General features: G+C 43.5%; 1 protein-coding gene across 5 annotated transcripts in view; it reads right to left on the reverse strand.

Annotated features, from left to right (window-relative positions):
* The window catches only part of ATRNL1 (attractin like 1), a 1,104,086-nt gene that overhangs the window by 891,178 nt on the left and 186,528 nt on the right, over positions 1-26,380 (reverse strand). For all 5 annotated transcript variants that reach the window (XM_090056522.1, XM_090056523.1, XM_090056521.1 and 2 more), the window contains exon 10: positions 16,222-16,376. In XM_090056522.1, coding sequence (XP_089912648.1) covers positions 16,222-16,376 — 155 coding nt within the window. The remainder of the gene's footprint in view (positions 1-16,221; positions 16,377-26,380) is intronic.

Raw genomic sequence — 26,380 nt, forward strand, 5'->3', positions numbered from 1 at the left:
AAAGCTGGCAAGACAGGAAAAGGAGTGGACTGTGCATTGTGTGTATTGCACCACCTGTGCTTTCCATAACTCTAGATAATATTGTGTCATCTTTCACAAAATGCCTACCTCTCCACAGCATCTTAACGTGGATATTAAACTTGGGGCTAGGACCCACTCAGCTGAAGGATGGGAGGGGAGGAAAAGGAATCATCAACTTTTTATTTCTCTGTTTTCATTATATTTTCTTGTTTCTCATCTTCTACATGCTACTTCATTTTGGCTAAATACAGACCATCAAAAAGCCCAAGGCTGAATCAATTCAATCTTCACAGGTTAGTCTTACCTGTATACACCAAACTGATAAGCAAGTAAACAGACATTCATTTTTTATTCCAGAAACGTAGCCACATGCCTGCAGTGACCCAGGCCAGAAGCCAAGGAGGGTGCTACACACCGGCTCTCTGCTCAGCTGGAACAGACAGGTTGGGCCAAGACTAGCCCAACCACCCTGTGAAGTAGGGTTTGCAGAGGAGGTGCAAAGCATCATGGGATGCTGGAGGACTGTGAGTTAACTTGAATCTGGAGGGAATCTGGGCCAGAAGTTCAATAAATCAATTTAATCTAAATCAGTGAAGTCTGATCCATCCAGGTTTACCTTAAACCAATTTTGGCCACTTTGAAAGCAATTTATGCACACTAAACTTCAGTCATGTTACATATATGGTTTCTGATCACTTTACTGGTTTATGTCCCTAGCCTTAATGAACAAGTTCAGCATCACCTACTCTCATCTATTCTAGTCACTTGTTGTTGGAACTTGTCTACACAATGGAGTCTCCACCACTATGCTTATGCCATTATAGCTATGCTGTCAGAGTGGCTCCTAGTGGACATGCAGCATATGCCAAGAGGAGTTCTGCTGGCATAGCTGCACCACCATCCTAAATGGAAGAAACTAAGTCAATACTGAGGCACTGCTGGCATAGTTATGTCAGGTAGCGATTGAGATATTTGTTTAAGCATCACTACCCTGTAATGTCGCTTTACCCCTAATTTCTACTGTTCAACTGCTCCTCTCTAGGTATCTCTAAGGTCCTACACCACATTACATTGAAAAAACAAGTTAGTGGAAGCAGCTTCTAGCAAAATGAGGAAACAAAACATTTTAGAGTAATGCTTAACAGCAATGTATTGTACATTGATTTTCTAGATCTTACTCAACATTAGTTGGTCATTAAGAATTAATCATGATAAATTGGATCTCTAAAGAGACTTTTTTCATTAAGAATTATTAATTTTGAAGTATTTCTATTGATGGCTAGTTATGCAATGCATCAAAATGACATAGAATAAAACATCATTAAAAGTAATATAGTAGAAGGTGGGAGATTAGACTTGGATATTTATCTTCAGTAGAACAATATCTTGAATTTATGTTAGGAACTGATGTATGACAGACTATTGGTCTGAATTAAAAATAAAATGATAATTAGAAATACATTTTTAAAAAATGGGTTTTGGTTGGAAATAATACCCATCAGGGGGCCTACTTTAAGAAATAGAAAATACGAAGTTATCTTCAGAACTGGCTTCACCTAGTTATTGCTATAAGGAGCAGAATTAAACTGTATCTTCAGGAAGAATTCAGTGTTGGGGAAACTGAAAATTCCTTATCTTTTAGTATGTTGAGAATAGTATGCTACAGAAACTTAATTGTTTTGCTTAGACTTTATATACCCAAAAGAAACATTCTTGGGAGAAACACTCTGAAGACGAGCCTCTATAAATAACTCTATTAAAGATATTTCAGACAAAGTCCTTGTTAGCTTCAGTCTCAGGAGCAAGCAAAATTGTTGGTATATATACATGAAATAAAGTACAATAATTTTCCTCAAAAAAACCCTAACATTGAGGGCATTGGGTTAAGCCTGCCTCTCTCTGGCTAAAAAGATGGGTAAATTTTAAAAAGGTGGGAAATCTCCTGCCGTCAATGACTGGCAGATTAGTTTTGTCCCAAAACTCCAGGCAGGCTGAAGTGCCCATTGAAAGCTTATGGTCATCAGTACAATTAAACGTATCAATTTTTCACAAACATGAACAAGCAGCAGTAACAAAGGGGTCTCCGCTTCTTATTCTGTATGATTAAATATGTATCCTAAATTATCATCTTGTTATCCCAGTGCCTTACAGAATTTAAAAGTCAGTGGTGATATTCTGGATCCTGTCCTTTGAATCTTAATTTTTTCAGGGTATGTGATTTTTTATTTTTTTTAAATTTTGGATGTAATGCTATTGGAGAGCTAGGAGAAGAGGGGAAAAATTTCAGGAGCAACCTTTTTTCTGGAAGATAAATCTACACTATCAATTCTATATACTGGGCCTGACAATATAGGCACACAGCTGAACACTTTGCTTGCATTCATTTGATGTCATTACATGTACAGACTCAAAAATTGAACATGCAAATAACCACTCCGTCTTGTACCGTAACTGCCTCACTTACATATGCATGTTCAGTAGGTACACTCATGTGATTTTCCATACATATCTATTAGAGTTCTCGTTCTGGTTGGGAGATTCCTGTTCGATATGCTATAGTCTTGGAGCTCAAATGTATCAATTTGTAGAGCAGAGACGACAAGGAGACATTCTCATTTGCATTCTGTATGGATTTGGCTCACGTGGGTGGGACCTTCACAGACCCCATCCAGACAAGTGCAGCCGTGCGATATGCATGTGTGGCACCTCATACTGCACATTCAGTTGTTCTGTGCAATGCAAAGGAGCAGCACAAGACAAGGGAAGGGGGCGGGTTGACCCCTGGTTATCCAGGGGTCAAAAAACCCATTTAAAAAAAAAGGTGGAGCGGAGAACATGGGAGCGGCGTGAGCCACTCAAAACCAGAACCACACTGTGGCTGCTGATCAAGCTCCACATGACAGGATTGATGCTGCTGCTGCAGTCCCAGATCTGCAGATAAGGCTGCTGGGGCCAGCCCAGTGCTGGCCACAGCCTCCACTACCCCACCCAGGATAACCAGCCGTGTGCCAGAGGGCTCATGGCATGGGTGTTTCCCAGGGACAACGAGCAGCAGCACAAGGCGTGTCAAGAGGGGAAACATGTCCACGCATGTGTGGATGCAACTGTAGAGTCCTACCTGCCTTATCCTGGAACTGAGGCAAATTGTGAAAACAGACGAGTAGGAGTAGACAAGGAACACTCAGAATCAGAAAACCAACTGCAAACTAGCACCCACTTGGAGTATACTCAAGATGATGTTAAAAAGCAGCAAGATTGCTCTTTCTGCCTACCACAAGCAGCTGTTGGCACTATTACTAACTTGACTACACAGTCCTCCACCTCCAGTACAATACGCAACCAAGCACAAAACTTACAACTTACCTAGCCCAGATAAAATACCAGGGCCAGTCAAAAATATGGGAATCCCCACGTTTATATAGCCTAATCCATGCTAAAACCTTGCATTATTAATTATTAACAATCAGTACTTTTATTGCTCTTTATGCAGGTAGCATAATCAATAGCCAAATATGAAAACTAGCGTGCTACTTTATATACCTAATCTCTTACTTACCTAACATTTGCAGATTTCTGAGCCTTTAGCTAGAGGTGCACCAATATATCGGTCCATATTGGATTGGCACTGATAAAAGGAAAATTGACCTTATTGGCAATTGGCTCTTTTTGGTCAATGTAGCCAATAATATCACCGATAAATATTGTGTGCATGCACGCAGCTGCAGAATGCACACAGCTGGGCTTGGAGACCAGGATCTGGCCAATAAGTCTGTGACAAAAAGAAGCATGGACAGGGAGGAGGAAAACTGAGTCCCCCACAGTGAGGGAAGAAGTCCAGCTGGGGTTGGGACTGGCTGGCTTGGGCAGGGTGGGGCACAGGACAGCGCCGCGGGGGGCACAGGGGAGCAGCTCCCTGTCACTGCGCATACCCACAGGGCATGTGCCCCCCAGATTTGTGCATGGGTCAAGGGTGGGCTGCCCGCTGCAAACTCAGGGCCAGGGGCTGTGCCAACCCTACTCCTGGTGTGGGGGGTGGGGGGCTGGGCCAGGGCTTCACTCAGGGCAGGCAGTGGTGGTGCTCAGGAGGGGATACAGGCACCCCAAAATTCACTGTAGCCCCTCCCAGCACTGCTGCCACCTGCCCTACCTCCACCCATCCCAAGCGTACCCCTGGCCTAGCCCCCGCTACCAGGAAGAGCCTGGTGCAGCCCCTGACCCTGAGCCCACAGTGGGCAGCCTGCCCCCACCCCACACACAAATCCTGGGGGCACATGCCCCCCATTCTCCCCCTAGGGGTGTATGCAGCAGCCAGAAACAACCCCCTCCCCCTGGACAAAACAGCCATGAGTCTGTCCTGCTCCCCATCCTGCCCTGGCTGGGCAGCGCCTGCCCCTGCCCCAGGCCCACTCTCTCCCTCACCGTAGGGGCCTCGATCTGCCTCCCCCCACCTCCATTCCCCTTTTCCCCAGACACTTACCAGCCAAACACTGGTCTCCAAGCTGCCAGGCTGCATATCGGATAAGTATCAGCCAATATGGGTGGTTAATAATCGGTTATCGGTATCACCCAAAAAAATTTTTACTGGTGCACCCTACCTTTAGCCTTCACCAGTAGGTTCATGTGTAATAAATATCTAACCTTCCTAAAAATGTCCTTAAAACACATTGCACAAATACAACAGTAGGTTTTGCTGACAATGAAGTAAAAAACAAAACACGTGTATTTATGCCATATGTGATAACAGGTATAATTGAAAGTATTGCATAAAACAGTGCAGGTTCTATCCTGAAAGCTCAGCTTCTTTCTGGACAACCCCCTTTTCTAGGGAATGGAACCTGTAGTAAATGATGCAGTCAGGTTTTGCAACTAAGACTCCTGATACAGGTTAGGAAGATAAAGAAAAGCTCTAAATCTATCCATTCTATAATGAGCTAAATTTCAGTAAAGCAATGATTTAGTGTTTGCTCTAGTTTCCTGAAGAAAAAAATGTTCATGTCTGATGTGTACTGTGACATTGTGTGCATTTAATTTGGTCAAATGAATGGAACAGAAGATTAAGTTTGTATCTAATTAATCTTTACACAAATTTCAAAATACAGGAATAATTATTACATCTGTTTCATTTTTACTTTATCAGTTTAATAATGCATGACAAATGTGACTTGTAAGAAAATGCAGATGCTATGTTAACTACTGTAATTATCTAGGAAAACAGAAATAATGTAGCATGACAATTTTAAAAAGACAGTGCACAGTATGTTTTCACAGACTAGAATGAAAATTTCCTGATATGAAAAGTTTCCAATATTACACACGAACATATTCCTGTACTTGCATAGTTAATTATCAGTAGTAAATATGACCATTGAAAATAATCAGTTCAAATGAATTATTTGGTTGGCATATTTATTTTAATGGTGCAAATAAAAATGCATGCCAATATGTGAACTATCTCTTCTCCTCAAGTTGTTGTGAGGCCCCTTTTACTGAGGTTACACTTGTATAATACAAAATGCTGTGCAAGACCAGCAGCACATAAAAAAATATTATGATATGTAACACAATAAATTGAAAAAAACCCAAATTCTAGTACAGAAGGGAATGCTGCCTAGGTTCATTTGTTGAGTGGGATTGCTCTATAGATCCCAGGGAGATTCCAGACTTCCCTGGGAGATATCCTGCTCACCCTGACCATCACTCTGTCAATGGCCCAGTTGAACCGGAAAACAGCACACTATCCTCAGCCATAGACACAGTGGGTGCAGTTACATGAGTCACATTACTGCACAGTTGCCTAATTTACTCCGCAATAAGTGCACACATTAATATGTGCACTTATTGTGCAGTAAATTCCCTTAATCATGTTTAAATTTGCTACCTGCAAATGTAGGTAGCAAATTTAATTTTAAGTAGTTAATGCACACTGGCACATGTGAAGATGTGACCAAGTTTGCTGCTGGGTCTGTCCAGCCTTGAGGGGGCCAGCCTAAGGCTACCCCCAGGGCTAGTGGCTGGGAGCGTCTCCTACTCCAGGGCTGGTCTTCCTCACTGGCAGCTCCTGACTGCAGGCTATAAAAGCCAGCAGCCATTTTTTGCCCTAGGGCACACAATACAAGAACCTGAGGGCACTGCAGGCCCTGTGTGTCCCTCTGGGCAAGCCACAGCCCTGCTGTGCCTGCCTCCCACCACACCAGCAGTGTGCTTAGCCTATGGCTCTGGCTGGTCAGACCAGCCACTACCTCCCTCCTACACACCCCTAGCAGCCTGGACTGTGATGCAGGTGCTGAGGGGCATAGCGTCACCCATGCGACTCCCAGTCCCATGCCATGCCCCAGCGCTGGGAACTGCTGGCAGCTGCCCAAGACTGGCAACAGCAGGACAGCTGCATGGGGACCCAGAGAGATGGTACAGGACCCCCCATATCCTGCTCATCCCCCCCATCCAGGCCAGCCCCCACCTGTGTGCCCACACCCGTGCTGTCCACCCAGGACTGCAACTGGACCCAGGAAGAGGTTGGCAACTTGGTACTTTGGAGTGACGCAGAGGTGCAGAGACAGTTCAAGCGGGGCAGGTGCTTGAATGCACACATTTATGAGGCCTTGCCAAGTGGAATGCGGGAGTGCAGGCGCTCTAAGTCAGCCTCAGCTGCAGGCCTGCCACTCCTGATGCAAAGATCCCACTCTCCACCAGCACAGCCAGTCCAGAGTTTCAAAATACAGGCATCATACGCTCTGCCCACCCAGCCAGTGCTGACGTGCCCTGGTGGTCCACAACTGCCTGCAGGATCACCAAGTGAAACCCCTAATACAACTAGTCTCCATGAGGCAGACACATCACCAGGATGTGGGTCCCATCCAGGGCCCTGATATACTAGGGGAACCCCAGTGTACAGAACCCTGCCATCACTGCCTGGGGGGCAGAAATATGGAGGACGGTGCTTGCCAGCATGTCCTGGAGGGTGCTGCACACCTCCAGGACAGCCTCCCTAGGGGTAGCCTTGCCCATGATGAGCAAGTGCCCCACATGAGTGTGGCCAGCTTGAGCAGCGCCAGAGCCAGGCAGGTGTCAGGAGAGACGGCCAGGTCGACCCAGTGATGGCCTCCTGGAGCCCCTCATCAGTGTTGCTAGCAGCAGCAGCTTCACAGTAGCAGGGGCCCTGGGAATGCATGCAGCAGCTGGGCAAGCGGTTGCTGCGTGTGGGTGAGCCGGCCATGGGACAGCCGTCAGTCAGTGCAGCGGGCCACCAGGGTGACCAGCAGGATCAAGGGACCCTGTTCCTCACTGCCAGGGCCGGGGCAGCCATAGTGCAGGGATGCACAGTAGGTACAAGCACAGCTGCCTCATGCTCCCTCTGCGCATGCCACACTGCTCATCTGTACATAGGAACTGGCTGCCGAGAGATCACAGAGTAGGGCTAGGTTTTAAGTATGACTGCCAGGTGCTGGAAGCTGGGGCCGGAGCCTGGAGCTTCCCCAATGGCCCCAGGAGCACATGGCAGGGCTGCAGGACCTGGCAGCAAATTTTCTGCCAAATCCCTGCACACATAGATGCCTAGCCAAAATCACTTACTGCACAGTAGCTTACTGAGCATTAAATCTAGTTGTGCCTAAATGTAGGTGTAGATGCATCCAGTGACACCCAGATACCTGCTCCCACCACTGCAACAGCACAGAACCCGCTAGTATATGGGGGAGTTGGGGCAGCTTAAGCAGGAGGGTAGGTTATTAGAGTGCAGTTGGCTCTTGACATGTACCGAAGCTGATCTTTTACAGCATGCAACCTTTTTAAAAGCCTATGCAATAACTGCAAAGCTTTTTTCTTTTCTTCACTGCCATCACATTTACAAAGTTCCAAATGGAGGAACCCTTCCAGGTAGTAAGTGTCCTCCTGGTTGAGCCGTATCATATCCACATGGAAATTGAGTCATCTACACTCTATCATGACTGCAGAAGTGCTGGAGGGGAAGCAGGAAACCTGCTGTGAACTGGACCCAGCCCCATTTTGGTTTATAAAAGCCAGCTGGGAAACCTGGGGCCACTCCGGGTCATTGACAACTCCAGGAACGTCTGGATGTTGTCAAATTCCTGAACCCTTATCAGTCTGGCCTTCATTCCAGATATCGTAAACAGACTGAGCTTGTGGCCTCGGTCAACGATATGCACAGAGATCAACAGGGGAAACTGTACCCTGCTCCTATTAGGTCTTTCAGTGGTGCTGATAAAACACCTATGCAATTCACCAGACCATTCCTAACTGGTTCTGCTCTTTCCCAATACGGAAATCCCAGAGTGTGGAGATGGACAAGTGTTCATTCTCCCCACAGGAAGACCCTGGATCCCCCGATGATCAGAGTGTTACAGTAGTCTAGCCGCCATCTTGTTGAGCCTCCTGTTCAATGTGCGTCTGAGATCCCTGGGTAAGACTGCATAAATTTGGAGTGAGGTGCCATGAGCATGCTTAAGACATCCAAGCTCTATCCTGAGACAGGATCACCCCAATCTAAACCATCCTATACAAATCCACTGTCTAATCTCCTAGCAAAACTACACAGGCAGCTCTGACACAATACAAGACTTAACACCTTAATCTACCACACAAAGCAGGAGGACCACAGTGGCCAACATCATAGTACTGCAACATTTGTTAAAATAGGCTTGAGAAATTCCAGGAAGAGGGCTATACCTTCAGCTACACAGGAAGGCAAAAAAAACCTAGTCCAAAGCATCTGACATGGGGTAAAATTCCTTCCTGAACCCAAATATGGAAATTGGTCTGACCCTGAGCAGAGGGAAAAGACCCTCTAGCCAGGAACCTCCAGGTTTAAGTCCCAGCAGAAGCACCGGTACACCCAAGTCAAAATCCCCAGTCTTTGGTGCAGCTGACACACAATGCTTCTGAGGAAGACTTAAAAAAAAAACCCGACATGTATCAGCAGGTGGGGAAAAATTTATCCCCCTACCTCATGCTGCAACCAGAAAAGCCCAGAAGCACTGAAAATACCAATAGCAAAACAGAGGCATAGCTACACCTAGATCATCCTTGACCAATGCCTGTCCAACCTCTTCTTGAACATTTTTGATGATAGTGTTCCCTAGGCAGCCTATTCCACTGCCTCACTATTCTAACAGTGAAGATTTTTCCAAACCTACTTGGATACAACTTCAAGCCATCGGGTCTATGTCCTGTACTATGCAATAAGAAAGAAAAGATGTTTTCCCTCCTCTTTTTGACAGCCCATCAGGTATTTGAAGACTATCATGTCCATTCTTAAGCACCTTTTCTGCAAGCTGAGCACAGCTAATTCCCTCAATCTCTCTCCTATGACCTGCTTTCCAAACCCCTTATTCTTTGTCACCTGCCTCTGGACCCTGTCTACCTTCTCCACCTCCTTTTAAAAATGTGGACCCCAAGCCTGAAGATACTATTCTAGATAAGATGTAATCACTCCCAAATACAGGGGCACCATCACTGCCCGTACCTTGCACTAATGCTTCTATTGATGCATCCCAAAACCACATTCACATTTTTTGGGATATATCATACTTAGTTTGTGATCTATCAAGACTCCGAGATCTTTTTTTGTGATGCTGCCATCCAGCGAGGTATCAACCATTTCGTATCTGTATTTTCACTTATTCCTCCTGAGGTGTAGTACCTTGCATTTCTCACATTAATTCCAGCCAAGCTTTCCAATATATTGACATCCTTCTGAATTGCTGGTTTGCAATCCTTCCTAGTTTCATGTCAACTGCAAACTAGCTCAAGAAGTTCTTAATGATTTGAATGCTCGTGCAGAAAAGCATGCCGAACAGCAGTGGACCTATGACAGACCCCTGTGTGAATCCACTTGAAACTTCCTACCATTCTGACATGGATCCATTTATAATATTTAGGAGATATTAGCAAAATATTAGCATATCATATCTGCAAGTCATCTCCCCCGTTTGCTCTGACAGGATCTAGATTTGTTAGTTCTCTGATACTATTGCAAAATCTGTATATTTATTCATAAATTTCCATGAAAGTGGTGAGCAACACTATTTTTAAGGATGGCAGTGGATTTCACCTAAAAGTGTTACCTCTAAATCTATATTTCCTCTGTAAAAATACATGGACACCAAGCTAAAGAACAATTTGTAGAAACTTGCCAGGATTAAATTTAGATGGGAAATTAGAAGAACATGTCTAACCCAGTTGTAGGCAACTTTTTTCCTTCCTGTAGAGCTGTGGGCCGAAACAACCTGGATTAGGTCCAAGACAGGCCAGCACTCCAGTACAGCTGCCATTGCCACCACCATGATGGTGTTCTTGAAAGGTTTTCCCTGCCAACGCATCTCTGGCCTGCAGCTATGGTGTAGGCACAGTTCCTCACTGCCCAGCCCCAACACAGGCATGGGCAAAGTCCTTAAGGTTCTGCCGACTGGATCCAGCCCACGAGCTGTATGTTGCTGATCCCCATTCTAATTGAGAGAGGTGTTACCTTCTAGAACAGCTTTGTCATGTGTACAATAGCAGCAAAAAAGCCAAATGGTTTCCAGATGGAACATGATGAGTTAACGGAAGTCTTCTATAAGATGGGCATATGAAAAAATTATGATCATCTGATATGGCTGACTAAAACAGCAGGCTTCCTGTAACCCTAAACTTTTAAGGCAGTAGTTGTAAATTTGGGTGGTATCTTTTTTATAGCCTTTGGTTGACACACTAGTGCTTACAATTTGACTTCACTTTTTCTTGGTATAAATGCACCAGAGGTTTGGGCAAAGATAATATTTTTAAATATATATAAAATTGTACCATAATTAGAGCAAATAGCAAGGTTATTATGAACACAAACAGGACTAAAAGAGACCTCCTGGATTACTGAGTCAATTCCCCTGCTGTTGTAGGTAACCATATCATATAATCCCCAGAAACTTATCCAGTGCTCCCTGAAAACTAGCTAAAACGTATGCCCTCAATACTGGAAGATTGTTCCACAATTTTACACCTCTGATGTATAGTTTTTACCCAGTTGTTCTTTTGCCCACATTGTCCTCCAACTTAAGTATCTTTTCTCCCCCAGTGATATTTACCTCAATAACGTATCTATACCTAAGAATCATGTTTCCTCTCAGGCTATATTTTGCTAGATTAAATAAGCCAAGTTTTTTTAATGTCTTTTCATAAAACTGGCTTTCCATTCCCCTGATCATCCTAGCTGCCCTTCTCTGCACCTGTCTCATTTTGAAGTCATTTTTCTTCAACATGATTAACCAGAGAATTGTGTTCAGTTCCAAATGAGGTCTAACAGGGCTCTGTGCAATGGTACTAATATTTCCTTATCTGTATGAGAATACCTTCTTTGGTACATCCTAGGATTACATTGGCTTTTTCATGGCTACATCACATTGGTGGCTCACAATCATCTTACGATTAAGTAATGCAACTAAGTTTTTCTAGCCCTCTGTCTTTTCCATGTCATAAGCCTCCACCATATACCAAAATTTCTTACAAAACCCTAAATCATGCAATTTATATTATTAAATTTCATCCTATTTCTATAACTGGTTCTCAAAGCCAGCCAATAATTCTTGTATAATTTCCAGTCCTCCACCAACATTTTTCTGCAACTTTAATTAACAAGTTCCTACCTTCTGCACACAGACAAGTGAGAAAATGTCCCTGAAACTAAACAGGAAAGCATACCCAGTTTTATTATATACTTCATGGGAATATTGCTTAAACTTAACAAATTAGTCCTGTGGTATACTACTGGCTTGGATTTCCTAACAGATTTATCCCTTACTGGTATAAGACTCACACTTCCTATTCACCAAGACTTATTTTTTTACAAGACCATACTGAGCCCCATATACAAATCTGCCTCAGATACCAGACCCTACAAATAGGGACCTACTCAATTTGCAATTTCATAAAAATCACAAAAATCGGGCTTTGTCCATGAAATCAATGTCCACAAAACGCACAAAAAAATTACTAAAAATAAAATGCTGGTTCCCCAGTGGGAGTTCTTAAAGGCACTGCAGCCTGGCTACACAGCCCACCAGGCGGAAGAGTGGGGGCTGCTGGAACAAAGGGGAGCAGCCAAGATGGCTGCAGCCCCCACACATCAGCTGATTGGCTGAGGGCTGCCTATTATGCAGCCTCGCCCCTCTCCACCAATCAGTAGCAAGGGGTGGAGCTGCATGATGGACAGCCTTCTCAATCAATCAGCAGCATGGAGGCAGGGCCACCAGGGCCCCTTGGCCAGTAAGAAGAGTGTGTGTTGGGGGGAAGACCCTGCCATGATAAGCCCCCAAAAATGGGTGGCTGGCCCCACTATCTGCCTAGGAAATTGGCCACCTGCCTCCTTGATTTTGGTAGGTCCCTACCTATAAGCATCAGTTACTGGGAAAGAGGTAGGGTGATCAGGTGCTTGCTGGATAGGAAGATAGCTAACAAATTTACCTTGATATACATTTTGAATGTCATACTATTACATTTTTAAACTCCTTAGTGGTGCATTCCTTCCGACTTTCTCCAGCCAAACCACTATCCATTTCTCTAGGCTAACCCATAAAGAATGTCTTCTAGAAAAGTGTTACTACTAATCAGTATCAAGTAGCTCTGACAATTGTGATTAAGCAAAATACTGTTCTTCCTCACGCTCCATTTGAAATGCAACCTACTTGTCTATTAAAAGTCTTAAAACCTCACCAATTTGAGGATAATGATCAGGAGAGTCAGAACCTTCTTTCCCATCCAACCCTGGAAATTGCATATTCACATGCCAGCTTTCTTGCTGTAATAAACATACACGGTCCCATTTTCGCTCCTGAATACTTGAGGTACAGCTTGAAACAGCCTTGTATTCCAGTTACCATTCTTAAACAAAGCACTGTATGAAAAATATGAATGTTATGTCTGACATAGGTGCACACACATTTAACCTTCTGTTTTGAACTCGGGGACAATTTGGACAAGTACTTTAACAGTGAATTAAAACGTATTACTGCTCGAAATCCTGCCAAACCCCAATCTGACATGAGCCTGACAATTTACGTGCAACTATTTCAAAGAAACATTTGTCTACCTTACGTTTTTAGGTCTACTGCTAGGCCAGGTCCTGGCAAATTACTTGGAACAGAAAGGTTACTTTCGTCATAAATCAAAGATTATCACAACCTTCTCAAAGCAAAAGATGAGCTGAGCCAGGATACAGCTCAGAACCTTAAAACCTTCTCATTAGTTCTCTAATGGAAAAAATGAAAGCTAATAAAGCACAGTGTAAGTAAGTGCATCTGTATCAGGGCAGCAAATACAAGACAGGATTTTACATGTAAAATTAAGCTTTCATCCTTTCTACCAAGAGAACAAGAGAAGGGAAACACTTAAAACTAATCAATACCAACCTCTCCTGCAAATGGATTAATAGACACTGTTTAACCTGAGTAAAAGAACCATACAGTCAAGGACATTTTCCTTGAAAATGAGGTTTTACACTCAAACTGTTTCCCAGTTCAAATTTCTGCAATATATAAATCTTTCAAACACTCAGAAATCCTGTGTTTCCTTTGGGACCAATGACAGAACAAGCCCCCCATGGTGCTAGAAGCAGCACATTACAGCACCCACTGAGAGCCTTGTTACACAGTAATTTTGGGAAGCTCCTGGAGCTCTTAACCTCTGGACTGTCCACACATTAACACAATAAAGTGGCTTTAAGCACTCATTAAGTAGTGCACTTTAAGTACTCGAAGTGAAGCCACTCCAGGGCAGGATTCTCTCTGGTCCGCACTACACCAGTTTCTGCTCCATTAAGGTGTGGCCATTCTCCGCAGGCGTGTCACCTAAACTGAAGTCCTCCAATATCCCAGGACTCTCACACCCCTGGCTGTAGAACAGGGATAGACGCCTGCCCTGGCTCACCAGCCCTCTAGTGGCAACTCAGAGCTACAGCCCCTAGTCCTGCCCCTGCTCGCCAGACCTCTACTGGCAAGTCACGGCTGTGCAAGTGGGGGACAGTCAGAGAAGATTTCTAGACTAAGAGTGCGACTGCTCCAATTTCCAAGCTAGCATTAACAATGATCAAAATGTGTGCAGCTCACAGAGTAAGGTGTAACAAGGCCCCGAGACACTGAACTACAAATTGAAACTGTAAATTAGAGATTCATATGTTATTGAGATTATACTTTCAGCCATAAATTTCAGTCACTGATTCCACAAAAATGGCCAACCTGACCTAAGTTAGACTGCCTTGGAGGTGGGGTTAACTTAGATCCGGTCACGCATTTTTGTATTGATCTAGCCTTCCTGAAATTTTTGTACAGCTCACATTTATACCAACCTAACTAAGGATCCAAGTGTAAGGTTTGAACCCAGCCATTTTTAAAGCAAGCTAACTTCCCCCTAACCTCCGCTACTGTTTATTTGCAGCCTAGGATGGTCTTTGCCAGACTGGTTAAGCTGGCTCGATGCTCCAGAATGTGACAGCAGTGCAGCATAAATCCATCACACTACACCAAAAGTTAAGGTCTAATATCTTCCTTTTTTCTTGAAAATAAATGAAATTATAGTGGTCACTGTGTTCATTCTAATTATATAATAAAACATGCATAAATTCCACCCTTTCCAGCTGTAAAAGTGCTCTGACTGAAACAATTGTGATAGTAGATTTACTCAATAATGTGACTTCTTTTTATGGTCATTTCCACACAAATTAATTAAAAGCCTGAATGTCCTACTGAAAATGAGATTTCTGAAATCTTAAAGACAAAGGGGAAACATTGCCCAAGAAGAACAGTTCCTTTTCATTAATTTGGTCTGGCTTGTAAGTCTTCTGAAAAAGACTGTGCACCTCAAGAAACAAGCAGCTGATCTAGTTAAGAAAATATTTTAACATGCTGCAGTACATAGGTTTTCATATAGAAAAAAAGAGCAATTAATGACTATGAGAGAGATACCAATTGCCATTGAAAATCAAGAAATTAAAGGTGTTCAACATGACTGGGTCCTTAGTTTAACTTTTTTTAACAGAACAAAATATCTTCTTTCAGCATTTTAAGATTTTACTTGTGATTTAAGTGTACCACAGTCTGTTAGCATTCTGCATATTTCATGCCCACTAAAAATTATGTTTTCTGTGTAATCTTAAATAAAGATGTACACAAACAAAACTTCTCAAAAGGTACATTTTCAAACATACCTGTGTTATAGAAGGACTTTAGTATGGAGGAGAGGTTAGATAAAGTAGTAATGCTAACACTGCCTGCACCCTTTAACTTGGTCATAACACTTCCAAAACTTTCAAAGCCATTTTTAAACATGATTTGAAACAAAAGATGTAATACAGGCATACCTCGTTTTATTGCGCTTCGCAGACATTGCGTTTTTTACAAATTGAAGGTTTGTGGCAATCCTGCGTCGAGCAAGTCTATCGGCGCCATTTTTCCATGATGGTTAGCATTTTTTAGCAATAAAGTATTTTTTAATTAAAGTATGTACATTTTTTTAGACATAATGCTATTGCACACTTAACAGACTACAGTATAATGTAAACATAACTTTTATATGCACTGGGAAACCAAAAAATTTGTGTGACTCGCTTTATTGCGGTGGACTGGAACCGAACCCGCAATATCTTTGAGGTATGCCTGTATTAAAATTATTAGAACATCCTTCATTTCTTATGTTTATGGACTTTTAACATGGCAAGTAAGTTAACACTACCTTACCAAATAACAATGTTTCAATACCACCTAAATTCCCCGATTGTCAGGTTACATTTAAATGCTAATGTAATAACTATTGGAAAAGAGTAATTTAAGAACATGTCTAAATAAAGATCTTAAGATGAAAAAGATACTATATTGTGATTTGCAACATTTTCAGGGTGGACGGTAGGAGGCAGTGGAGGAGTGAGAGGACTGATTATGTCATCAAGAGAAAACAATCTTTTTCTTCATCAAGAGAAAACAATTTCTTTCTTTCCATTTTACCTAATCTTTAGCTTATACTTTAAACAAGGAAGTGACAGAAGTGTCAGTGCAAAAAAATACAAATGAGTTTCATCACAAATGATAAGAAAAACTTTTAAATTCCATTTTTCAAATGTTTTTGTTGTTGAGATTCTTAATGAAGATATCCATTCTGCTTCATAAATTAAGTCTGTGAAGTTTAAACCTCAACTGATCAAAAACTCTTAGGTACAGTGCTTACCTATGTCATATGCCAGAAAGTCAGCAGAAAAGCACTTTGCGCCATTACTCAAAGAAGTGTCATTGTGGGTGTTTCCTCCAAAAATGAGCATAGCTCCACTGATGAGAACAGCTGAGTGAAGATACCTTGCAAAACCACTCTCTTTCATGATAGTCCTAGAAAATAAAATAAAATATTAATACATTATAATACATGAAAAGTCTTTCTATAATAGACACTGAGAAAAATTACAGCTAGGAACTTATATAAAATGCAACCAGACACTTGATTTAAGCATAGGTGGTATGCAATGAGCATAATTTATTCTGATCGTTTCTGAGGTGATAGATTTGTTCATATTATAATGAATATGCTTCTACTTCAATAAAAAGATTAAATGCTATAGGATAAAATTATTAGTTTAGCAACTGACTTATCTGAAAAATCACAGACTATGCATTGCTTAGAAAAATTGCTTAAAAAAGATTAATGATACACTACTTTTAATGCAAAAATTCTATTAAACATCAAACATAATATTTGCTAAAGAAATACAGGACAGGGACTGGCAATAGCAAAATACTTAGGAGACTTCAAAGAGTCTCTGACTCTTCTATTTCTAGGTTACAGAAACTGCCTGGAGAATTTATCCTTTTTTTTGGAACCAAGGCATTAGAACTAGGGCAGGCAGACTGTGGAATTACCATTCTGATTATAGTGGATAAGTTTGACCAAAACCAATGCCAGTGCAGCATTTCCTAAAGGTATTATCACAGAATCATAGAAAATTAGGGTTGGAAGGGACCTCAGGAGGTCATATAGTTCAAGCCCCTGCTCAAAGCAGGACCACCCCTCGGCTAGATCATCCCAGCAAAGATTTGTCTAACTGGGTCTTAAACTCCAAGGATGGAGATCCCAGAACCTTTCTAGGTAACCTGTTCCAGTCTTTTGCTACCCTCTTAGTGACAAAGTTTTTCCTACTATCTAACCTAAACTTCCCATGTTGCAACTTGAGACCATTGCTTCTTGTTCTGTCATCTGTCACCACTGAGAACAGTCCAGCTCCAACCTCTTCAAAACCACCCTTCAGGTAGTTGAAGGCTGCTATTCAATCCCCTCTCAGTCTTCTTTTCTCCAGACTACATAAGCCCCAATCCCTCAGCCTCTACTCAGAAGTCATGTGCCCCAGTCCCCTAACCATTTTTGTTACCCTCCACTAGACTCTCTCTCATTTGTCTACGTCCATTCTGTAGAGGGGGTCCCAAAACTGGACACAGTACTCCAGATGTGTTTATGATAGGAACCACCTAATTTCCTGTGCTAGTGCATTCCACACCAAGATCCATTTCAGGTAAGAACACTTAAAGTGCATACAGAAATGAAAGTTTTCATCCAATCTGGCTTCTGGACATGCTCTAGAGCCATGACCAAACACAACTGCATGGCTGCAGAGCATTTTAAAAAGGCCCAAATCTGCCAAAGTGGAGCAGAGCCTGGCTGATGCAGCCCAGCACTGATCCTGGCACTGTTTTCAGAATGCGAGTGGGGGAAAGGGAATGAATGGAGCTCATCCTGGTGTTTACCCAGTCAATGCTGAAGGTTGGGGTGGGTGGACTGGAGCCTCCCCAAGGTGGAGGGCTTCAATCCAGCCCCCAGTGCAAGTGCAGCCGGGGAAATCCCATAACAGACCTCCCTCCCCGTCTTCTCCCCCTCCCATCCTGAGACAGAACAGAGGTGGGGGGGGGCAGAGCTTGGGGAAGAGGCTGCAGAAACGCAGCTTCTCCCTGGATGGGTTGCAAATTGGAGCTCAGTGACCTACACTCCCAACCCAACAACCAACAACTTTTGGGTCAGGAAGATTGATCTACTTCACAGCACTTTCTGTGAAGTGCTATGAGTTAGACCCAGGAGATACACTTTTGTCTGTGCCTTGGTTCCTTCATTTGCCTTTGGGCTTTGTGGTCTATGTTGTGCTAAAGAAGCAAAGCATAGCTGAATTTCACAGCAGTAGTGGCTGTTGAATGTTAGCATTAATGCTTTAAAATAACTGCAGAAGAAAACTGAAAGCTAAAAAGGAGACCGGAGCACAAGGTTAATTTGAAGCTAATCAACTATCCCATAGATGAAGTGGGCACCTGCACTTTGTGCCAACTTCAGCCTCTTCCAACAAAGCCCTCAGACTACATTTTTTACAAACAGCCACTTCCAGGTTTAGCTTTTACCATTTTCAGAGAAGCTGCTTTGACCAGGAGCACACAATTTCTTTCATGTTGCCCTATTCTACTGCCCCTAATTCAAGTGAGTAGTCACAAGGATTTAATGCTAAGGACTCTGCTCTGAACTGCACACTCTGCATATACAATGAAGCAATTTTGCCATTTATTTCACACGGTTAATACTGCCTTAGGTTCACAACCTTTCCTTCTGATTGTATAATGTGGTCTGCTAGGTTTGCATTAATAATGTTTTTACCATCATTTTTACATCATTGCGGTTTCTTCATATGATAGTATGTCTCATTACTTTGACATGATGATGTCAATCATCTAATACACTGAAAATTGTCATTAAAAACTGATAAGAATTATCATGTGCGAAAAGCTAAGAAGTGGGTGTTGAACCTAGATACAGTATCTTGCCCTTCAAAAACTATGCTTCAAATAATACCATAAAAGGGCTTAATAATGACTACCTAAAACTACATGGGTTTTTTAATAGGAAGAAATTAAAATAATTCAGTGAGGCCATAAGCATACTCCTACCTTTCAATTTACTTCCATTTTTAGCCTTCACATCTTTTTATTAACTGAATGTGGGCTGCATTTTCTTGTTATTTCTAATGAATACATTTTGCAGAGTGAGCATGACAAAACTGTGTTTTGCTAACCTAAAATTAGCTTCATTTTTAAAAACAGTTTTGGCCTAACTTCTTGATATTTTATTTCTAAAATATTTAGAGCATATGTTATTCTTGCTTTTATTATTATTATGGTATACAAAATGTGCTTGATGCCACCCAAGAGAAAATAAACATATGGTTTCTGTTCAGAAAGGCAAGTAATCATGTTTTAATACAACTCAGAAGAGATAGCTACAAGCACACAAAACAAGAATGAAAGGAGGCAAGAACCAAGATTACAAGGTTAATCTCACATAAATCAATCCCTGTGGAACTCTACTAAAACTCTATATTTAATTGGTTGAGTTTGTAACATTATAGTTTCTTAATGAAAATATTACGCAGTACCAAACTAAATACCTTAAGACAAACCAAGATAGTTGGACAAGAACAATTTTGTGTAAGCCCATATTAATTGGCATTACCCCTCTTTAATTCTTTAATAACTGAGCCTTTAAACACCAGTTGCATCATTTTGCCCAGGACTGATAACAGGCTGACAGGCCTGTAATTACCTGGATTATCCCATTCACCTATTTCATATATTTAAACACCAATACAATAGCTTTTTTCTGGTCCCCTGGAACATCTCGTTTTCAAAGGCTTATTGAAAAATTAACATTAACAGCCAAGAGAACTCTCTGACCAGCCCTTTTAAAACATCTGATGAAAAGTTGTTCAGACCTCCTGGTTTGAAGTATCTATCTTCAGTGGTCATTTCCCATCTCATTAGTTACCGTTAGAACATGTTTTCATCAACAACATCATCTGATGGGAATACTTTATCTAGCTACCTCCTCTGCCCCACCCACCCCCCACAGAGAACAGAAATACTCACTGTGTACTTCTGTCTTCTTTGTATTATTACTGACAATTATACAACTTCATCTAACCAAAGACAAAAACCATGGCTAGGGGGGAAAGAAGAGTCATATATATCACCTTCTTTCATACCATCTTTAAACACTGCTGGATATTTTGTATCCTTTGGTTCCCTTTACCAATTTTTTTTTTAATTCCTAGTTTTTAATACGTATTCATCGTAATCAAACATCCATTTTCCATGTGTTAATTTTTGGCTGCTTCCACTTCTCTTCAAAGCAGAGCTGTTTTTTCTAGTCAGTGTGGGGGTTTTTCCCCCTCTCGTTAATGGTATTCTGGGAGTCTACTATGATGTTCATAAACAGATCCCAATTGCCACACATACTTTTCTATTTAAATTCCTCTTCTCATCTTAGTTGATTCATAATTGTTTTCAGCTTCGAGCACCTCCTCCACATCCTGAAGCACCTTTTTAGATGCAGGAAGCACCCTTCATTCCTCCCTAAAAATGTTCTCCCATCACATTTATTCTTCTGTTATAACCAGCCTACTTAGATCTCTGCTTAAAATGGCCAGCCATGTAGTCACTGATAAACCTCAAGGTCAGAATGACTTTTGTGCTTGCATGGATTTTCTTTATCAGTCTATCATCTGTTTGCCTTGCGCAGAGTTTCCACTATTTTTCTGTCTGTTCCTGACCCTGTACCAAGATTTCACGTTACACTCTCTTTCTAACTTCCTCATTTACCTTAAAATCATTCCACTTAAGATGTACCATCTTTCAAAGAATTCTTATATCTCCTGCCTTTAGATGCCAGTTTCATTTAGCACAGCTGCTTCCAGAGCATACAGTGATATGTTAGTACACTGACTTGATGTATTCGCACTTTAAATAAACATGCTTGCTATTAACTCACGGTGCTCAGTACCTAGCCATGTGGCCCTCAGGTCCAAAAATTTGGTAGCAGGGAAGCAGTGGCAGCAATTGCTGCTGCCCTTCTGCCAGATTTCCAGATCCATGGGGAGGATGGCACAAAAGATTGGTGCAAAGAGGTGGCTTTCCCTGATCTAGGCATACAAGGGCCAGCCGGAGGCTCTATCTGTTAGGACACTGATGAATAATCCATTCAAAATTCATATTGTGAGTTACTAGTTATTCAGAAACAAGTAATACCATTTTTTCACTTTTTTTCTCATTTGATCATTCTTAAATGGTTTGCAACCATTGACTTTAACATCCCACATAAACCAGTGGCATAACTAGGCGTGGGTGAGATGGGCACCAAGCCTAGGCACCAACTTAGAAGCGGTATCAAAGTTACAGCCTAGTCCAACCCCAGCTGCAGCAGAGTGGAGCTGTGCAGTGCACAGACCTCCTTCTTCATGCTCCTGGCACATTTCTCAGGTGGCCAGTGGACCAGATAGGATCAACTGCAGGCCAGATACAGCCCACAGGCTGTATTTTGCTCATCCCTGTGTTACAGCACTTTTCCCCCACTTTTGATATTTAATTTAAAGCTCTTCTGATTAATCTAACCAGCCAACTCTCCAGAAAACTAGTTCTCTTTCTTCTGAAATGAGGACTTCCAAGCTATACAACCTCCTCTCCCCATAGAAGGTAGAGCAGTTTATAAATTACTGCATAGGTTCCATGTTGAAAAATACTGCTCTGTCTGAACTACTAGGAACTTCAGTTGAGTGGAGGGCACTCAGCTATTGAAGCACTTGCTCACTAAATAGCACTCTATATACACCGTTTTGGACCTTTAAAAACCCTAACACTTTTGTTCTCAAAGTATGTAATTTTGAGATGAAAGGAAAGGTAGCAAGTGTTAGAAACAACTATAGCCTAAAATATTTTTATTCCTGCTGAATATGCAAGTCCTGGGCAGTGTTCAGTCTTGCATACATTATCAAGATCCCTAAAGTCACTATTAAAAAGTGCATGTGCATATCTCTACATATTGGCCAGAAATGGATACCTAATAAGATCTGTTCTCAACTTCACCATTCAAATGCCAACATGTTTCTTTGTTTAATTTTAGCCCTCTCCCTTCTCTGTTCGGATCATAACTGCCTCTATTCCTTTTCTGCATCGTTAAGTGCCTCAAAGCAGAGATTATATTGTCCTCATAGCTCTGTTACAACCCTAGCATAATGTTGGTGTCATAAAAATAAAAAGTAGCAATGAGACCTCAAAAGCTGCCAACACAAAAGGCTGCATTGTGGTAGCTGAAAAAAGTGACTTTGTGCTCTGCATGTAAGAAGAGAGCACAAAGTATTTGTGTACAGTATTTCAGGTGCCACTGAGAGAGAGAGAGAGATATCCTGGAAAATAATGAGCAGTAGACAATTTCTCAAGAGAAACCATGAGAAGAACATAGGCCACAACTGTCTTGAGGGTATAGTCTCTGCTTAACCATCACCAGGATACATGATATGAAGACAGTGTAGAAGCTGAAGTAACACGTCACCACTGCTATCACTAGTTAGAATGAAGATTTGACAGTATCAAGCCCAAAAGAATTATTATGGGAGAGGGGAAAAAAAAACCCCAACACTTACCTGTATTTAGGAGGCTTTTAGATGCTCTGTCATTTGCATTAAACAAGTTGCCAACGCTTGTATTGTATTACTTAATGTTCTCTCAAATAAAGAGTTCCATATTATTTTCATTTAACAAATTAGGGCCCCTGACAGACATTGCACCTAACACATGATTAACTGGTTAATCGCATCTTAGGCAGTGACATGGCCACACATTCAATTAATTAATGGTGTGATAAAATGAGGAACAAGCCACAAAGTTATTTAGCAAAACATGTAATAGTTTTGTGGTTCTTATCAAGCTTTTCCTGAGCCGGGCAGGGAGCTGCGCTCCCGAGCTGCGCAAACAGGCCTGCTCTGTAGGGACACGTCGGCATTTGCGCTGGCGTTCGCACAGGCAGAAGCAGGCAGGGCAGTAAGAAAGTCTTCCTCAGGAGGGAGGAGACTCCACCAACAAGGAGAGAGGTAAGAACTATCTGCAAGCTATGGTGACGACTCGGAGCGCTGCCAGGGGCCCTGCCCCAGTGGTGCCGCCCTTCTGGGGCTCCTCTGAGGCTTCCATCCACATGGAGCCCTTGGGGGGCCTGGCAACTACCTGCCCCCCCGAGCTATGGGGGTGGCTGGGTGGGATCCCCAGGGTTGAGACTGAGGTCTGGAGACTCCCCCACCTGCCCCTCTTGTGAGCATTTTCAGGCTCTAGAGAGGCAGGTGGCAGAGCTCCAGGCCAAGGTGAGCATGCTGCAGGGGATCCGGGCGGCAGAGGATGAAATTGATATGTATTTCCATTCTCTGCAGAGACAGGAATCCACCGGAGAGACCCCACGGGCACAATGCCCAACTAATCGGTGGCAGCAGGTTCCTGTCAAGGCCAGGGCAGCTCGTACAACTGCTGTGCCTGCTCCCCAGACACCCCTCGGGAACAGGTATGCAGCCCTGGAGGAGGAGGCAGAAGAACAGGTCCCCAGAGAAACGGAAGCCACTCAACCTACATCACCGGCTCAGAAAAGGCACACCCTGAGAAGAAGGAGATGTAAAGTTCTGGTCACTGGGGACTCCATCCTGAGGGGAACCGATGGTCCAATCTGTCGCTCGGAGCCCTGGTCACGGCAGGTCTGCTGCATGCCCGGAGCAAGGATTCGCAACATCACAGAGACCATCCCTAAAATCATGAAGCCCTCTGACTACTACCCACTGGTTGTGGTCCATGTGGGTACAAAAGATGCATCCAAAGGCCAGCCAGATAACATCATGGACAAGGCCTTGGGACACCAACTGAAGAAGATGGGAGCCCAGGTGGTATTTTCCTGCATTCTCCCAATAAATGGACGGGGTAGGCATCATGAGGCCTGCATTGACGTGGTTAACAGGTAGCTTCGGAGCTGGAGCCATGAGGCAGGCTTCGGGTTTTTTGACATTCACCCATGTTTTTGTATGGAGGGCATGCTGGGGTGGGATGGGCTTCACCTCTCCCCTAAGGGCAGACATATCTTTTCCTCTAGGTTGGCTGATCTTGTACAGCGGGCTTTAAACTAGCTTCGCTGGGGGAAGGGGCCGCTTCAAGTAGAGAGGATGCTTCACCAGCATGCAGGGTGACAAGAGGAAGGGAAGCCCAGGTAAGCATCAACGTCCTGGGAGTAGGGGGCCACAACTGTCCTGGGAGTGGGAGGGAGGCACGTGCACCCTCAGGAGGCCTTAAGTGCCTCTACACTAATGCTCATAGTATGGGGAGTAAGCAGGAGGAACTGTTCCTCCTGACTGCAAGAACCCAGACTTAGTAGGGCTCACAGAAACTTGGTGGGACCCTACCTACAACTGGGCAGTGGGCATTCGGGGATACACCCTATATAGAAGAGACAAGACAGAGAGGAAAGGTGGGGGAGGTGCGCTCTATGTCAAAGAGCACCTCACATCATCAAGGATTAGCTTCAGGTTAGAGGAGGATCGGACAGAGTTACTGTGGGTCAAACTACAAGGGGGGGGCGTGGTGAAAGGGACCCTACGGTGGGTGTTTACTACAGACCACCCAACCACGGGAAACAGCTGGACCAGGACTTCTCCAGCCAGCTTATGGAGGCGGTTAGGTCAAGGGATGTTATTGTCATGGGTGACCTAAACTACCCAGACATTTGCTGGGAGGAACAGACAGCCAGGTCTGACTGCTCGCGTAGGTTCCTGGCTGTATTACAGGACCTTCACCTTATCCAGGAAGTGCATAGCCCCACTAGGGGTAACGTCTTGCTGGACCTGGTCCTGGCCACGGGGGGATGACCTGGTGAGGGGATTGCAGGTCCTTGACCACCTGGACAATAGCGATCATCACCTGCTGGATTTCACCATCCAACACAGGGTGTCAAGGGCTTACACCAAGGCTAAAGCCCTTGACTTCAGAAGGGCCAACTTCAATGAATTAAGGAGACTAGTGGGGGAGGCACTGAGGGCCCAGAAGGTAAAGGAGATGGGAGTCCACGAGGGTTGGTCATACCTTAAGGGGGCAATCTTCCAGGCCCAAAGGATAACAGTCACTGAGAGAAGCAAGGGGGGCAAGAGTGCTCAGAAAGCCCCTTGGCTCAGGAAGGGCATTCAGCAATGCCTGAGGACTAAAAGGGGGGGCGTACAACCAGTGGAAGGGAGGAGCTATCACCAAGGAGGAGTACTCCTCCTCAGTCAGTGAGTTTAGGAGGGCTGTTGGGAAGGCCAAGGCAGAGATGGAACTCAGGCTAGCATCTAGGATTAAGGACAACAAAAAGTCCTTTTTCAAGTACATTGGGAGCAAGAAGAGAGCACCTGGTAATGTAGGCCCTCTGCAAGATGCAAACAGTAAATCTTGTGGCTACGCCAGACAAGAAAGCTGATATTTTCAACAGTTTCTTTGCCTCCGTTTTCTTGAACAGGGATTGGGACATCCCACCTACCAGAGGTAGGGACAATCTAGGGGAGAGCTCTGTCAGACCTTCAGTTAGTGCAGATGTAGTTAGGGATCTTCTGGAAGGGCTAGACATTTTTAAATCTGCAGGTCTAGATGCCCTCCACTGTTGAGGGAGCTAGCAGGGGTCATCACAGAGCCCTTGGCCTGACTATATGAGCATTCATGATCATCTGGCCAGGTGCCGGGGGTTTGGAAACTGGCTAATGTGGTCCTAATTTTCAAGAAAGGGAGAAAGGAGGACCCAAGTAACTATAGGCCTGTAAGCCTCACCTCGGTGCTCAGGAAGATCTTGGAGAGAATCATCAAGCAGCACATCTGTGGGGGGCCTGAAAGGGAGATCATGCTCAGGGGCAACCAGCATGGGTTCATCAAAGGCAGGTCCTGCCTGACTAACCTGATTGCCTTTTATGACCAAGTAACTAAATCCTTGGATGATGGTGTCACCATGGACATAGTCTTTCCAGACATTAAGAAGTCCTTTGACATTGTCTCTCACCCTATCCTCATCAATAAAGTAAGCGACTGTGGCATTGATGCCTACACAGTTGGATGGGTAAAAAATTGGCTGATGGGGTGCACCCAGAGAGTAGTGGTGGACAGGATTTACTCGACTTGGCAAAATGTGAGCAGTGGGGTACCCCAGGGCTCGGCCCTCAGGTCCACACTGTTTAACATCTTCATCAGCGACTTGGACGGGGGGTGAAAAGCACATTGTCCAAGTCTGCTGATGACACTAAGATGTGGGGTGAGGTGGACACACTTGAAGGGAGAGAGGGGCTGCAAATAGATTTAGACAGACTACAAAAGTGGGCAGATGAGAATAGGTTGGGGTTCAATGTAGATAAATGCAGGGTGCTTCACCTTGGGAGAAGGAATCCACAGCATACATACGGGCTGGGGAGTTCCCTTCTTGAAAGCACAGGAGGCGGAAATGAGCATGAACCGCCAATGCCAGACTGCAGCTAGCAAGGCCAGCCATACCTTGT

This window comes from Crocodylus siamensis, chromosome 7, assembly GCF_052110815.1.
Source record: "Crocodylus siamensis isolate JL-2025a chromosome 7, ASM5211081v1, whole genome shotgun sequence".
Classification (NCBI taxonomy): Eukaryota; Metazoa; Chordata; order Crocodylia; family Crocodylidae; genus Crocodylus; species Crocodylus siamensis.